At 40.8% G+C, this 17238-nt stretch overlaps 1 protein-coding gene across 2 annotated transcripts in view; it reads left to right on the top strand.

The window, feature by feature from the left end:
• Positions 1–17238, top strand: part of LOC128470678 (myosin-10-like) — a 211148-nt gene that overhangs the window by 182025 nt on the left and 11885 nt on the right. The window contains exons 38-41 of one of the 2 annotated variants that reach the window (XM_053452577.1): positions 1647–1770; positions 6813–7021; positions 8095–8203; positions 11138–11310. In XM_053452577.1, the coding sequence (XP_053308552.1) occupies positions 1647–1770; positions 6813–7021; positions 8095–8203; positions 11138–11310 (615 nt within the window). Of the gene's footprint in view, positions 1–1646; positions 1771–6812; positions 7022–8094; positions 8204–11137; positions 11315–17238 lie in introns of those variants that run through there. The other variant, XM_053452578.1, reaches the window with a different exon arrangement.

Consider the following 17238-nt stretch of genomic DNA (forward strand, 5'->3'; position numbering starts at 1 on the left):
GTACTTCACCTCCCTCATCTTCTCCCTGTCTCACAATCCTAAACGACTCTTTAATACTTTCAATTCCCTGCTTTGACCGATCCCTACTACCCCTTCCACTAACCACTTTCTCTGCTGTCACTGAAGAGGATGTAATGCTCTTCTTCTTACCTCTTGTCCAACCACATGCCCCCTTGACCCCATCCCTTCCCATCCCTCTTGACTCCGACCTTTCGCTCACACCCCATATTCAGTCTGTCTCTAAAAACTGCCGTCTCCATCTTAAAAACATTGCCCGCATACACAGCATGCCACTTAGGCTTTTTTCCATGCCCTGATTATGTCCCATCTTGATTACTGTAACTCTGTCTTAGCTGGTCTCTCTCTTAACCATCTCACCCCTCTACAATCCACCATGAATGCTGCTGACAGACTTTTCTTCCTCTCACAATGCTTTACTAACGTCTCTCCCCTCTGTCAGTCTCTTCACTGGCTGGCTGTGCGCTTCAGGATTCATTTCAAAATCCTCACTCTTACTTTCAAAGCCCTTCACAGCAACCCCCCCCCCACATCTCCTCGCTCATCTCTATATACACTCCTCACCGATCGCTCTGCTCATCCAATGATCTCCTTCTATCGTCTACTCTGATTTCTAGCTCTCATTTCTCAAGGGCTGCCCCTCTCCTCTGGAATGTTCTCCCCCGGCCTATCCGTCTTTCTCCGTGCCTTTATTCCTTTAAAAAATCCCTCAAGACCCATTTATCTAAGGACGCTTACAACATAGCACATTAACACCCTCCCATATTCTTTTAGCTCACCTTTCCTAGTCCCTCTCCTGCAATACTTTTACTAGTGTGGCTGGTCCATCCCTTACACTGGCACTTTTACCCTTTACCTATTGTGTAATACACCCTAAATCCCTCTAGATTGTAAGCTCGTTTGAGCAGGGCCCTCCTCACCTGTTGTCTCTGTTAGTCAATTTGTTATATTACATGCTACTTGTTATATTCTGTCTACCCATTGTACAGAGCTATGGAATTTGATGGCGCTATATAAAACAATAAATAATAATAATAATTAGTGCAGGCCAAAAAATACCCAGTTCTACTAAACAATCTACAATCTCCTGCAGCACACACACTGTATTCTCAAGCCACCTTGATTTTATAAGACATGCAATAAATTTAGACTAGTTTAGGAACTACCCTCTGTGCTTTGAGATATACAAATCATGACCGAGTTTTTAGTGATTACTTTTGTTTGCTTTTTCTTTTTCTTTCTTGATTTGCTTGCTGGAGAGTATATATTTTGTGCGAAATTTACCTTAGCAGTAAAAGTGTAGTTTTTAGATATCATATTGAATGAATCCCATTGAATGGAATTTACTGTATATGCACCGGTTCTTACTTGTCAATGGATAACCCACCTCTATAGCTTTTCTAATGAACACAGAGATGGACCTGAAAAATGCCCTTTTCAAGCAATTCTCTATGGCCACATTTTTCTAGGTTATACAAAGGACAGCAACAAATAGATCAGGGTTATTATGTGTTGTGATATGTAATCATGGTACAATCAGAACCTATATTTGTAAGGTCTTAGTGTTTCTTTTAACGTAACAAAATTATGTCTTTTGTATGTTTCATATATAATACTTACCCTTGTAGATCTGCCCTTCTGGATGAGAAGCGTGCTTTGGAGGCCCGAATTGCCCATCTGGAGGAGGAGCTTGATGAGGAACAGAGTAATATTGAGCTTTTAAATGACAGATACAGAAAATATACTATCCAGGTACAGTGTTATAATGGGACATTGCCCACTTTGTGTAACTTTAGAACGTTGATTTTAGAAGCAGAAGACTAGGCTCACCCAGTCTGCGCAAGCCTTATACTAACAGATTAGACATAAATGCTGTATAGAAGCAGAAGACTAGGCACAACCTATGGTAGTGATTTTAAATGTCAATTTAAATATTCAAGTATAAATACAAAAAAAGAAAGATGCTAGATAATAAACAGAATAATGGAGATAACCCGTTCAAAGATACCAAAGCAATCTTTTATTCACATTTTTGGACAGTAAAAAAAGACACAATACAGGACCAGGCTAAAAGCTTGACACATGTTTTATCGAATGTGCTTATTACAGAGCAGCCTGAAAAATTAGATTAGATTGTTTATACAGTAGGCAACAACTTAAACTGTACAAGTTAAAATGCAGCTGAGAGCACAGGGCTGGAAAGGACCAGAGAACACACACATATGAAATGCACCTGTGAACATAACCCCCGCCATCATCTCAGCTACAGTGATCATGATAGATATATAAAACATAAATAGAAGAATTAAGTTATAAAGTAAAAACATATTCAAGAGCAGGAGACCCAAAAAGTAACAATATTTATATTATGTGTCCATTGTATGTTAATTATAGTACTGTATGTTATAGAACTTAAAATTTACCAACACAATTATTTTACCTTGTATAACATGACAAAGCATATTTGAGTCCCTGAGTGTGGGTTGCTAAGTTAAACATCCAAAACACTTGCTGTTGATAAACCCCTTGAAGAACTATCCACTTTCCAGGTTTAGCTCTCCCCAACATATCTCCTGCTTGCCGCAGTACAAACGGTATTCTCACTGCAAAACGAGCGCATTTTTTTTATCATTTCAAATGTTTTTATTAATTATTTTTATTTCATTGGCCACAGAAGTTTGCTTTGATTTTATGAGACATGCAAAAATTTAGACTGATTTAGAAACAGCACTTTTATCATTATTATGATTATGAGATAAACAAATAGTTTTTTTGTTTGTCTCTTGATTTACTTTTCTGGGGAGTATATATTTTGTGAGCAATTTACGTTAACAGTAGGTGTGTAGTTTTTATATAGCATATTGAATTGATCCCATGACATCTATATGCACCATTTGTTACCTAGCAATGGATAACCCACCTCTAACACAAGTTTTAACAGCATTCTCCCATCTTGCCTACATGACCCATCTTCTACTTTTGGCACTGAGGATTCATGGTGTGCTTTTTAGTATTTGTTTTTTAACCCTTCGAGTGTCTTATGGCAATGTAGCCCTGATTATACCACATATATGTCATTATACCACATTAGCCACATGAACGTTTATCATGTTAGTGTCTAGTGATTTATTTCATACATGTTATTGTGGGTTTAATCATTATTGTTTCATTTCATTCATTTACTTTTAGGTTTATGAATTAAGTTATATTTGATTATGTCATTTATATCTGAGTTTTGCTCTTTGAACCCTTTCTTTCCTCTTTGGTTTTGGTATTTAAGTGTAAATGCCTATGCATTTTCCTTGGTTTTCAAATAAATGACAGATTTTTAGTAGTTATTTATAAATTAGAATTTTCTTGCCCTATGACTATTGGGAGGTATTCACAACCTATGCTGTTTTTTTCACTGTGGAAGGTTTCTGATTCTACAGACCTCCCCTCTAACATCTAAAATATCTGAAAACTGACCTATTTGCTTCCATTATTCAGTCTCAGCTACCCAAAGACACAAAGTGAGGTGAAAATGAAGGAGAATCTAAATCTTATGAACAGTAATTTAAGTTGGCTACTACCTGCTCCTCTATGTGTAACGACACAGGGTGCCAGATCAGGTAGGAGTCTCAATGCAGCGGCAGGCTCGGATTCAGAGCATGGCCGTAGGCAGGCTGATTATGTATCCAGTTCTGGGCTGCGCTCTACTTTAGCCTTAGTCCTCTCTTGGGCGCCATTAATAGGTGTTCTGAGAACTAGCAGAAAATAAACTTGGGGCGACATGCTCAGTACAGGCAGGAAAATGGAAGCGCACCAGCAAGGGAAGAGGTTGGAGCACACCTTAGAAGCCCTCAAGCAGGGCACACACCCACACTGAGGCTAGGATAATGCCTCGTTTATATTGGGCCTTAGTTGCTTGAACAAGAGGCAGATGTGTCAAGAGCACGCTGAAATAACATGGCCTAGGAGAGACAGAAGGAAATAGCAACCCAAGATCCACCTGGTAGAGTAATAGATAGGTGATTCAGCTGGAATCCACAAGGTTGCTGGTTCAAATCCCTGTGGATCCTGACAGTTTGTTTTTTTTAAAGGCCTATTTAGTGTCTTCTACTTCACTGTATTAACATCTGCTACTTCTGCTATTTCATGCATCCACTACTCTTTCAGCAAAGTAATATTTCCTGATGTTACTTTTAAACCTTTGCCTCTGTAGCTTAAGACTAAGTCCTCCTGTTGTGCTAGTATTGTTCACTCCCTTTAAGTATTTAAATGTTTCTATCAAACCCCCCCATCACTTTTTTTTCTTCCAGGCTATATATGTTAAGATCATTTTAACCTTAACATATCTATATCCTTCTGGAGATACGGTGTCCAGTACTGTACACAATACTCCAATTGAGGTCTCGCCAGTGCTCTGTACAACAGCATGACCACTTCCCTCTTTCTACTGCTAAGACCTCTCCCAATACAACCAAACCCAAACATTCTGCTAGCATTTCCTACTGCTGTGTTGCATTGTCTACCTACCTTTAAATCTTCTGAAATAATTACACCATAATCCCTTTCCTCACATGTTGAGGTTAGGACAGTATTAAACATGATATATTCTGGACTTGCAGCCCTGAATACATTACACTCTTCTCTTGGGTTGTCCTGTTTATCAAAAAAAATGTTGCTCTGGGCATTTGCTAACAGCAAATGCATGGAAACATGGAAGCGTGTTTTATGGTCATTTTTTTCCATGCAGACAAGATACAATGTAACTGATACATTGCAATTAACACAGCATAGCTAAACACTAAATCCCCAGCCTGTAAACATAGAAACATAACATTTGACAGCAGGCAAGAACCATTGAGTCCATATAGTCTACACTTTGTCCGTGCTTTAAAGACTCATGACCTTAATCAATCAGTCCTTGGTCTGGTCTTAGATTCAAGGTATCTCATGGAAGTTTAAATTCCCTTAGTTTGTTAAGCTCCGCCACTTCTTTCTGTCTGTACTTGTGTGGTGTTAACCTCTTAACTGCTTGAATGCATAACTACTGAATCTGCTAGTGCTACACAAAATACATGTAATGTATGTTTGTTGTCTAAGAGCAACGTGTATGTGTAGTTAATCTATTTAGCATAAATGTAACTGTGGATTTTGCCACCTGGCAGTTTAAGTGTGTCCCCCTCACCTTGCTGAGCCTAGAGCGGCTGCTCTTCATACTAAATTCCTTTTCAAACCTTTGAGAGTGTTATGGAATAATCTAAACAATGTGCCAAATTGATTGTTGTGTGCATGGCACCATAATTGCAATGAGCTGAGGCCATTTTTTCCTTTTTTACATTTGGCCTGATATAACCTCCCTCAGCAATCTTTTCCACACCCCATTCCCATTAAAAAATAATTTGGAGGCATTTTGCATAATCTGTAGGGGTCCGCTGTTACAGAAAGTAAGTTTGTATATGTACACAAATAGCTCACAGGCATACTTGGAAACTATTGTACTCTACAGGGAGCTCTCCATCTTCTGGAGGAGTGGCTTCATGAGCTGGTGTGGCCAGACATCCGTAAGTGGATAGTGAGTGGAAACAGCCAGACACCGCTCCCCTGCCCAGAGAAAATAGAAAGTAGAGAACATCCGCAAATGGGCCAAAAACATTTCTGATTTTTTTTTTGTTTGTTTTTGACCCATTCCTTTTCCAGCCATGAATTGCATTCCCTGCCCATTAGGTTCGCATGAAAATCGAATTTTTAATTTGGGAACTAAATTTATTGCCTGATGCCCACAATCACTCTCACTCACTTTCTCACACTCTCATTCTAGCTCGCGCTCTCTCTTTCTCATGCTCTCTAAATGTTTTCCTACCTTCTCTTCCAGCCACTTTCACTTCTTTTATCTTCAATCTCCTTCCATATCTATGCTGACATAACCTGGTACAAACTTCCAATGATGTCCTCTCCCTGATCCTCCAAACATCGGAGAGAACGTCACCAAAAGGCAGCGCTTTCACTGATGTACTCTCCCTTCATCCTCCAATTGAACAATCCACCATTAAGAGAGCATGAGAGAATCTAGACCAGAATGAGAGTTTGAGAGAGTATGAGTGGAAGGGATCAACAATCTGGCACTTTCACACGCCACCAGAGCTTCAGCTATCAGGTTTTTGTGGCCCCATGCCAAGTGTCACAGACCGGGTACACAGGTAGGGCAGGAGCCCATGTGCAGGGGATACTACAGACGGACGGAAAGAAACGAACAACAGACTGATTATGATAACATGGTTTGTATTGCCGAAGAGAGTATAAACATATACAGATGGTAAGTCTCTTGGTTGGAAGCCCGCTGGATGGGGCGCACACGGCAGGAAGCCCTCTGGATGGGGCGCACACGACATGAAGCCCTCTGGATAGGGCGCACATGACAGGAAGCCCTCTGGATGGGGCGCACACGACAGGAAACCCTCTGGATGGGGAGCACATGACAAGTAGTCCAGAAACATTAATGTCAAAGCCCAGACTGAAGGGCTGGGTAGGTTTATAAAGGCTGTGTACTCCAGGTGATAAGGTGCAGCTGGACATGATTAGGTCTGAGTGCTTCAGAGTGGCAAAGGCGGCCACTAGTGGTTGATAAAGAAAATGAGCAGCACAGAGTTTAAACAATTCCAGACAGCGAAGGGTGGAGCGTTACACCAAGCCATTAGGTCATATATATATAACTGTTGATTGGATACCATATCCATGCAACTAATGATTCAACAGAATATAAATAATCTTTTCTATTTAGACAACACTGATTCATGTGTCTTAAATAGGTGGAAACAATGACCACAGAGCTGTCAGCAGAGAGAAGTTTCTCTCAAAAGGCAGAGAATGCCCGTCAGCACATGGAGAGGCAGAATACGGAGCTTAAAGTCAAGCTAAATGAGTTGGATTCCACCATCAGATCAAAATACAAGATTGCTATTGCCTCGCTGGAGTCTAAGATTGCACAACTGGAAGAGCAATTAGAACAGGAATCAACGTGAGTAAAAAAAATTTAAAACATTCTTAACTGCAGTGTTAATTTTAGAATGGGGGTTCCAAACTGCCTCTGAAAGCAACATCAGCACAAGCATTGTGCATTGCCAGTTTGTGAAATGGAGGACAGTGGAGGGGTTTATAGCTGCAAAGGGGGGTTGTTCAACAAGTCCATATACTGTAAGTATGATTGTCAAGTGTCCACATACTCCTGGTCATATAGTGTACTTTCTACCATGGTAACAGTTACTGTGGTGTGTGTGATGGTGGACGATTGACGTGATTGCACACTGCCAGCTGATCTATTGAGAGACCGCCTTGCAGGCATGTTGGTAAAGAAAATAAATGAAGCCACAAATGATCCCTACTTAAGGGGGTCCTTATCTACAATCAATAATAAATATAAAAATTGAAACATTTAGTTTTAAACTTAAAAAAAATGACTCATGAGAGTGATAGGAGTTTTTCTCAAAAAAGTGTTTAGGGATGGAAACCTATTCACATTCTGGCAGGCATATTTTTCTACCTAGAATTTGTGTCTTTAACGCAATTATGGAATTTAACCCTTCCAAATGTGTCTATCCATGTGCTATACTATGTACTGTGGCCATTAGGGTCTACTTGTGCAATCTATGTATATGTATAACCATAGCTATTGTGTACATTTGCAAAGTGGGGAGAGGGCTTTTAAGAGGGATGATAGGGGAATAATAGGGGGTTGTGTGAAATTGGGGAAAGTTTGTATGTGGGTTTGTACTTTTCAAAATGTATCCAATATTTTGAAAGGATACACAGTTTACCATAACTAGGCATCTATAAATAGCTTAACTTCTCCTGGGAAGAAAACAAAAAGGTTTTTTCCTAGTTAAAGTATAATATTTTGAAAGCTATCTTGGCCTTTGGCAGGGAAAATGTGCCCCCGTTCCTGGCACTCTAATGGTTAAGTTAACAAGGGAAGCCAGAGCCTAAATAATTTTGTATTTATACCAAAGGCCATCTTTTAAACAACAAAAATGCATTTAATAAAACAGACAAAAGCATTTAACTTTTGGTTTCTTTATTTAAACATATTAATAGAGAAAGAGTTTTGTCCAACAAGCTAGTACGACGTGCTGAGAAGAGGCTAAAGGAGATACTTCTGCAAGTAGAGGAGGAACGAAGAAATGCTGATCAGTTTAAAGAGCAGGTATGCTCCTGCCTTTGGTAAATTTTTACTGCTTGGTGGATCAATGTAGATTACTTACCTTTTTCGTTAACTGTTATTTAGTTAAATGAAAGTGCTCTTGGGTATTTTACTATGATTCACGTTGAGATCACATGTATTAGGATTCCCTAATTGATATAGCCTTTTTTCTATCTCAAATGTTTCTGAATCTGTGCTGGGGCTGTGTTTATATGTGCATTTTTGAAATGTGGGTGCATTAATTCACAAGGAGGTGCTGGCTGGGGGCATCACATAAATCTATAAGGGGGGTATGGGTAATGGGACAAATACACAATGGTGTGGGGGGTATAAAGGTGACCACATCGGCCATGTTTTCCAGAACACATAACTTTTACATATTGCTGACCAGCCCAGATAAAATGCTGCCTAGTCAGATATACATCCCTCATACTGCAGGGCAGCATTTTATCTGTGCGGCAGCTAGCTGGGGTGATTACATAAATCAATACTAAAGCAAGGGGCGGGCTGGGGCATAAATACAAATAGTGCTGACTGGGCATGATACATAAGGGGGCAAAAACAAAAAAAGGGGGATCGATAGCAAAGCAGTGTGGAAAATACTTTTTTTTATTGTTGTAGCTTAGCCCGACTGGATGTGGGTGTCAGTGTGGCAGAGCCTGTCCTGGTGTGCGTGTGTGTGTTTGGGTGTCGATGTGGCAGAGCCTGTTCTAGTGTGTGTGTTTGAGTGTTGGTGTGGCAGAGCCTGTCTTGGTGTGTGTGTTTATGTGACAGAACATGTCCTGTGTGTGTGTCTGGGTGTTGGTGTGGCAGAACGTGTCCTTGTGTGTGTCTGGGTGTCGGTGTAGCAGAGCATGTCTTGGTGTGTGTGTTTTGGGTGCCGTTGTGGCAGAGACTGTCCTGGTGTGTGTGTCTGGGTGTCGGTGTGGCAGAACGTGTCCTGGTGTGTGTGTTTGAGTGTTGGTGTGGCTGAGCCTGTCCTGGTGTATGTAGTTAGTCATCTCTTTCCTGGCACATTACTTACTGTAGGAATAAATAGAACTATTTAATTTTTACTTATCCAGAGATAAAACACCCTCCCGACCCCCTGTCTGACTAAGACAAACCGATACATTAGGTGGAGAGAGCCCTGCTCGCAAGCTAACAATTTTGAGGGAATGGGGTGACAAATATAAGGCACAGAGAAAAGGTGAGAGGTAGTGTGGTGGTTATATCAATGACAAGGAGGTTCTAGCAGCTAAGATGGTATGCTTCTCTGAAGAAGTGAGTTTCTTGAATGTTGGGAGGAAGGGTGAATGCTGAAGGTTCGTTGGAAGTAGATTCCAGAGATATGTCGCAGCTTGAGTGAAATCTTGTAGACGGGGAAAGGAACAGGTGATAAGTGAGGAGGAGAGCCTTAGCCCATTAGAAGAACGTAAGGATCGAGTAGGAGAGTATTTGCTTATGAGGGCAGAAATGCATGGAGGAGCAGTGTTATGGAGGGCCCTGTATGTTAGTACCAGGATTTTAAATTTAATTCTAAAGGTAATAGGGAGCCAGTGGAGGATTTCACAGAGTGGGGAAGCAAAAGAGGAGCGGCGTGCAAGGAAGATAACTGAAGGGACTGAATGTGAAGGATGAAGGAGAGGTTGACCCCAAGCCATCGGGCCTGGTTAGTAGGACACAGTGTGGCAGAGCCTGTCCTGGTGTGTGGGTTTGGGTGTCAATGTTGCAGAACCTGTCCTGGTTTGTGTGTGTGTGTTTGGGTGTCAGTGTGCCAGAGACTCTCCTGGTGTGTGTGTTTGGGTGTCGGTGTGGCAGAAGGTGTCCTGTGTGTGTGTCCGGGTGTCGGTGTGGCAGAATGTGTCCTTGTGCGTGTGTCTGAGTGGCAGAGTTTGTCTTGGTGTGTGTGTGTTTGGGTGGCGGTGTGGCAGAACCTGTCCTGGTGTGTGTGTTTGGGTGTTGGTGTGGCAGAGCCTGTCCTGGTGTGTGTGTTTGGGTGTCGGTGTGGCAGAACGTGTCCTGGTGTGTGTGTTTGGGTGTCGGTGTGGCAGAATGTGTCCTGTGGTGTGTTTGGGTGTCGGTGTGACTGAGCCTTTCCTGGTATGTGTGTTTTGGTGTTGGTGATGCAGAGCCTGTCCTGGTGTATGTTTTTAGTCATCTCTTTCCTGGCACGTTATTTACTGTAGGAATAAATAGAGCTTTTTAATTTTTACCTATCCAGAGATAAAACACCCTGCTGAATTTGTAGTCACTTCAGAGGAAAACATTCTAGGCCCAGAAATTAGTGGAAAAGTAACGGTTTTGTGTTATTTGCTCTATTTCAATCTGCATGTTTTATTAAAAAGGATCAATGGGACTACATTTTCTTTTAGGGTACTGATGTACTCCCAATCCCATCACATAAGATGCTATCCTATATTATCTGCCAAGAACTGATGCCATCTTTATCTAGTACACATGGATGCAGAGGAGTAAAGATTATGTCTATTTATTTCTATAAAAAGGCCCCAAATCCTCAGCACCAGGCCTGTGATGCTCTTAGTCCAGCCCTGCCTAAAAGATTCTAAGAAGTATATTTTTTTATTTCATGGATAAAAGTGAGAAACGTATATATCATACAATCACTTCATAAACACATACCAAATACACTGAATATCAAAGAAAATATGCGTATAAAATAGTTTTTTACCATTTGCCAATTGAAAAATAATGTCCTCGGATTTCATTCTAAAAATCTGATCACCTTAGTCTAATTATATTAATGAGAATCATGTCTTACCTGTTCCAACAGTTTTGTTATTTAGCAGAATGTTTTTGGTTTAACTGTTTCTCTTTTAACCGGTAAGTACACAAGGAATGTGAATGTATTAAACTTCCATCATCTCTGATAATTGTCTAAATAAGTTAGTAGTACATGGGAATTGTAGTGAACCTTACAAACTGCTTCTCTGACAGCTGGAAAAAGCGCATATCAGAATGAAGCAGCTAAAAAGGCAGCTGGAGGAGGCCGAAGAGGAGGCATCAAGAGCGAATTCAAACCGCCGACGACTACAAAGGGAATTAGAAGATATCACAGAGTCAGCAGAGTCCATGAACAGAGAAGTGAATACACTTAGAAGCAGGCTTAGGTAAGCTGTGTTATAAATTAATACACATTCAATAGAGTGTCGCAACTCCTGTTTAGTAGTCATTGCCTTCTGTGTACGGTGCCTCAAGCCATGACATAGATCACAAAAAAAGAAAAACAAAGATCCCTTAATAGAGCAGTGGTCACTGAAGCAAAGTGAAATTTTATTGCCACGCAGGGGCACCTGGGGCAGATCCTGTATGTGGCACCCCCCACACACACTTTAAAACTGCATAGCTTTTATAGTTAGGCAAACAACAGGGGTACGGCATAACTGTTATCATTATATACTGAGGCAAAACACTGACAGTGGTACAGCATAACTGTTATCATTAAATACTGAGGCAAACATTGACGGGGGTACAGCATAACACCTATCACCATATACTGAGGCACACACTGACGGTGGTACAGCATAACAACTATCACCATATACTGAGGCAGCCACTGACGGTGGTACAGCATAACTGTTATCAGTGAGCGCGGAAGCCGGTGGGCATGGCTTCAGTGTTGTGCGCCGGGATATGACATAAAATCCCAACGCATAGCAACAGTTGCCACGCGCATCGCACGGGAGCAGGATCGGAGGTCTGCATTAACAGACCTCCCGCTCCCTTGATTGTCTTTAACCCGGTTAGAGGGAGATCCTTGATCTCCCCAACCGAGCGTGCTCCTCTAGCGGCGGACATTACTGACCGCCCCCTCTAGGTACGCTACTGCTGCCACGGATGGCCTTTTATTGTTAACAGGTAATATACCTTATTCCTGTTTGGGATTTTTTTTTTCTTTTTTTCTTAAATTAATACACAATAGCTTTGCAAGTATATGATTCATTCTTAAACATGTAATTGTATTTCAATTTAGTTATAATCAAACTGTAATTTGAAGAGTAATCATTTTTGGCAAATGCCTCTCTTTGGCTATTTGAAATATTTGGTTTAAATGTAAGGGGCTATTTTACTGTAATAATGGTTAGTAGGAGAGTATGGCAAAATAACAATATCATACCCTGAAGTCTTCTTCTACTCTACCCCTTCAGGCGTAAATGGCTTTTCAGTGGGTTTCACAAAGTGGACCCCAGCAGCCAACCACATATCTCAGCAGGTTCCCTTCTTCATAATCGCTTGGAGACACTATTTCCTTAATGTAGAGGAGGCTACTAACTGGTTCCTAAGCTCTCAGCCATCTTTCATGGTCCCAGAAGTAAATATGCCCCATTCATTCCAATCGGTTGTGACATCTATTATATAATATAATACAATACATATCCAGATATGTACTATATAATATAATACATATCTGGATTGTGAATGAAGCTATTAGCTTATTTAAAAGTATTAACAGTATTATAAATGTTAACAGTAGTAGCAGTATTATAGTATAATGGAACAAATAAGTTTAACATACTGCATGTGCTCAGTCTTATGTATGTTGGTTGGTGCACAAACCTATTTAGAACATTGATCATGAAGGTTGTCTATTTTTTATTATTCCTGCACAGGCTAGCATTGTGTGGGCTCTGTGGTAAACTTCTGGAGAGAGAGACATACATGGTGATGCGTTATGTGATGTCTAGGTGCTGGTGCTGGATTCAGGATATTTTAAAATAGATTAATCCCTTGTCCAGAACCATCCCTGCTTGGTAGGATAGGAAATTGAATGAATTCCCCTGTGTTTTTTCGATTGATGAAATTTAAGTCAGAACATTGCTGGAGGGTAAGTACCCCCTCCATGTAGACAGCCATGCACCCCAATTCATTTCATTTCCCTGCCAAACAGTTATGACCCAATCTTTAATCACCCTTGGAAAGTAAACAAGTAAAAGGCAGTTTCAATGCAACATAAAACATGTGTCAAAACAACACTCTCCCCCAGGTGGAACCAAACATTTTTTGGAGGTTCAAGAGTTCTGGAAAAGCCATTGTGTTATACTGGCTTTTCTTGCAAAATATGTCAGGGAAAATTCTATTAATAATCCTAGGAGGGCTATAGGTTTGTGGAACAGTAATGTAGGTCATCCAAAACATTTACAGTTAAGAGACACTTCTAGCTGACAAATCATTGGTAGACATGAAAAAACAAGAGGCAGAAAATGTGTTAATAATGGTATATTTTATATACTTTTTAAAAAATATATATTTTATATAAGGTATATTTTATATCATGTATGTACAAACAGTGCCTCAGCGCTTTTCTTCACTCATCACGGAGGAATAGATAAGTGTTTTTTTAAAGTGCTGATTAAGATTATTGTCGTCTCTGTAAATGCAAGAGTAGGGTTTTTAATACACTTCTACTGTTTTTCTCCTTTTAATCTTAAAACATTACTACATAGGTATATTGAGTGCACTAAATTATAAATATAAGATTGGTGTAAATCACAAAATATAGTAAACTACTTTCCTTTAACATATGAAATACAACAACGTGTTTAATCCCTTCAGGACCGGAATTTTGATACTAAGGTGTCGCTAAAAGACCGGAGCCGTTTTTGTGTTTTTGCTATGTCTTTCTTAAACTGTAATTTCTCTCCTATCAATTAGTGCACCCACACAAATCATATATTGTTTTTTTCAGCACAAGTAGGACTTTAATTTGAAACCATATTAAGCTGGGTAGTACATTGTTTTGTTTGAAATAAACTGGAAAAAGTGGGGGGAAATTAAAAAAAAACGATTTTTTTTTTTATAGTTTTGTATACGTAGAAATTGTACACATATTGAACCAATGGGAAAAAATTATCCAAAATATATTCATTAACTTGCCCTGATTTGGAAACTACCCAATATGGCCAAGATTTTCATCTATTTTGACCAGTATAGGGCAAATATTGCAAGGCATGCATCACATTTTTAAAATGTTATTTTTATTCAAATTTGGCATGGTAGGCTAATAACTGCAATAGTCACAGATACTGATTATCCCCCCAAAATTATATGTTTATGAACAGTAGATAAGTCAATGTGTACAACTAGGGTCATTTTGACACTTTTCAAACAGGGATTTTATCGCCAATTGCTGCCAAATTTTGAGGTATTTTTATATTTTGGGGTTTTTTTTGCATATATTGCAATGTTGCTTTAGATTTCATATTATATTTTGTATCATGTTCAACTGCAGAAAAAAACACCAAATTGTGTTCACCAACATCCCCCGGTTCCAACAAGGCCTCACATGCATGGTTCATGCATTTTTTGAGGTAGCTATGAGGGCAAAACTGAAACATGCGCATTTTAGTTTTAAAATTTGGAATTTTCAGAAATTGGTTTACTGGGCCCATATCCCATTTGGAACATTTTGGAAGCCCCCTAATTTAAATGACCCCATAAAAGTATATGTTTATGAACAGTAGACAAGTGAAGGTGCTCAACTAGGGTAATTTTGACAGTTTTCAGGCTTGTTAGTGACAAGTTTAGGCCACTGACATTGACCAGCGAGACCGATCAATAATCAGTGACTTAAAATGTCACCGACAAGTGATCAGGTAATAATTATGTATTTTTTTTTATAAATTTTTTTTTTCCACAATTACCCTAGATGACCCCTGTCTCTTTCTAAGGGTCATCCAGGGGCTGCCATAATGAACAGATCACTCCTATTGGCCAGGAGTGATCTGATCATCATCAGGCGACTTACTAAACTCACAGCACTTGACCTGGAAGCGCCCTGGACTTTTTTTGATAATTTTTTTTTACTCTTTCAATGCTGATGCTCCATTGAAGCACATCATTGACTGATATTTAGTCCCCACAAGCTTGTGGGGACAAATGTTAACCCCTGCAGTGCATTGAATGAGTTCGATCAGGCAGCAGGGGAGGGTTGGGGCTGGTCTCCACACTCATGTGGAGGCCGAAGAACCCTCTCCCACTGTCCCGGAAGCTGCTTCTGGCAGGTGGGACACAATTGCTGGTCTACAGCAATTGCAGGGAGTCTCTTTGATCACTCCTGTAGGCTTCCATGCCTACAGGAGTGATCAAAGGGCTTGTGGGGGCTCGTTTTTGCTGTTGCTGGTCTGCCTGGCAGACCACCAGCAGCAGAGCCCTGTACAAAACCGTAAATTAACCCCTAAAATGCCACGATTTCTCTCAGGGAGCGATCAGGCAGCAGGGGAGGGTTGGGGCTGGTCTCCACACTCATGTGGAGACTGAAGAACCCTCTCCCCCTGTCCCTGAAGCTGCCTATGGCAGCTGGGATGCAATTGCTGGTCTATACAAACAACACCGAAATATGTGTTCAGCAACATCTCCCGAATACAGTGATATGCATGGGTTTGTCTTTTGGGAAGTGTGCATTTTTTACTTGGAACTGTTCCTACTCTGGTCTTACTTCCCCCATGTCCTAAGTCGGCCATCTTTGAAGCCGGCTAATTTCATTTACCCCATCAAACCATATCTTTTTTTAAAAAACTAGACACCCCAGGGTATTTCAAATTGTGGTATTTTAACCCTTTCCGTGCATTCATTTTACCACCAGCCTTTGTCAAAATTTGTGGTAGTAATTGTTTTATCACACAAATTGTACTTCAGGTGTGAAGACTTCATTCACTACAAATTCATGCTCCTCTCCTATACATCGGCCCTCCATCTCTCTAAACAAACATATTTCATTTAATTAATCACCTCTCTTTCCCTTAACCCTAAACGTCTATTCTCCACATTTAACACCCTTCTCAGACCCACAGCACCTCCCTTGCCCTCCAACTTCTCTGCCCAAGAGCTTGCCACCTACTTCAAAAACAAAATTGACATCATCAGGGATAACATGAGGATGTTATCCCTGATGATGGCAATTTTATGATAGTGTCAATCATATGGTACCTCAACCTCCCTCCTCACCTCAATCCATCCTCACTGCTTCAGCCCAGTTACACCACTCAACGTTTCCAAGGTCCTCTTGTCTTCCCACCTCACCACCTGTCCCCTGGACCCTGCACCTTCACATCTCCTGCCACCCCTCTCTAGTGTCCTTACCCCAAGCCTAACCCACATCTTTAATCTCTCCTTGTCCTCTGATGTATTCCCATCCTCATTCAAACATGCCATCATCTCCCCCATCCTAAAGAAACCTTCACTTGATCTCACATCCCCATCAAACTACTGTCCAGTTTCACTTCTCCCGCTAGCTTCCAACCTGCTGGAACGATTAACCTACAATCAACTGACAAACTTTCTCTCGTCAAACTTGACCCTCTACAATCTGGTTTCCGTCCACAACATTCAACAGAGACTGCACTGACTAACATTACTAATGACCTCCTGACAGCTAAAAAAAAGGCCAATTCTCACTGGTTGTTCTCTTGGACCTCTCAGCAGCCTTCGACACAGTCAACCACCCTCTTCTCCTACAAACCCTCCATGCTCATGGCATCCGTGACATGGCTCTTTCGTGGCTTAAATCCTACCTTTCTAACCATACTTTTAGTGTCTCATTTATTGGAACTTGCTCCTCTCCCCTACTACTATCTACTGGTGTTTCTCAAGGCTCAGTTCTTGGGCCTCTACTATTCTCCATCTACACTTCTTCCCTCGGAAAACTTATTTCTTCCTTTGGTTTCCAGTACCACCTATATGCAGATGACACCCTACTCTATATTTCTGCTCCTGACCTTTCTCCCCTCTCTTCTAACTCGCCTCACTAACTGTCTATCAGGAATTGCATCATGGATGGCGTCCCGTTACCTAAAGTTCAACATCTCTAAAACCGAACTCATGGTAATCCTGCCATCTGCTATGTCCACTTTTCCTGACATATCTATTACTGTTGATAACTCCACTAGCCAACCAACAGACCAGGTTCGCTGCCTTGGTATCACCCTCAACTCTGCTCTCTCCTTCATCCCTCACATCCAGTCCCTCACCAAATCCTGCCGCCTCCATCTTAAAAACATCTCCCGAATCCACCCTTTCCTCACGCAAGATACCACCAAGTT

The sequence above is a fragment of the Spea bombifrons genome, chromosome 12 (genome assembly GCF_027358695.1).
Source record: "Spea bombifrons isolate aSpeBom1 chromosome 12, aSpeBom1.2.pri, whole genome shotgun sequence".
NCBI classification, from domain to species: Eukaryota; Metazoa; Chordata; class Amphibia; order Anura; family Pelobatidae; genus Spea; species Spea bombifrons.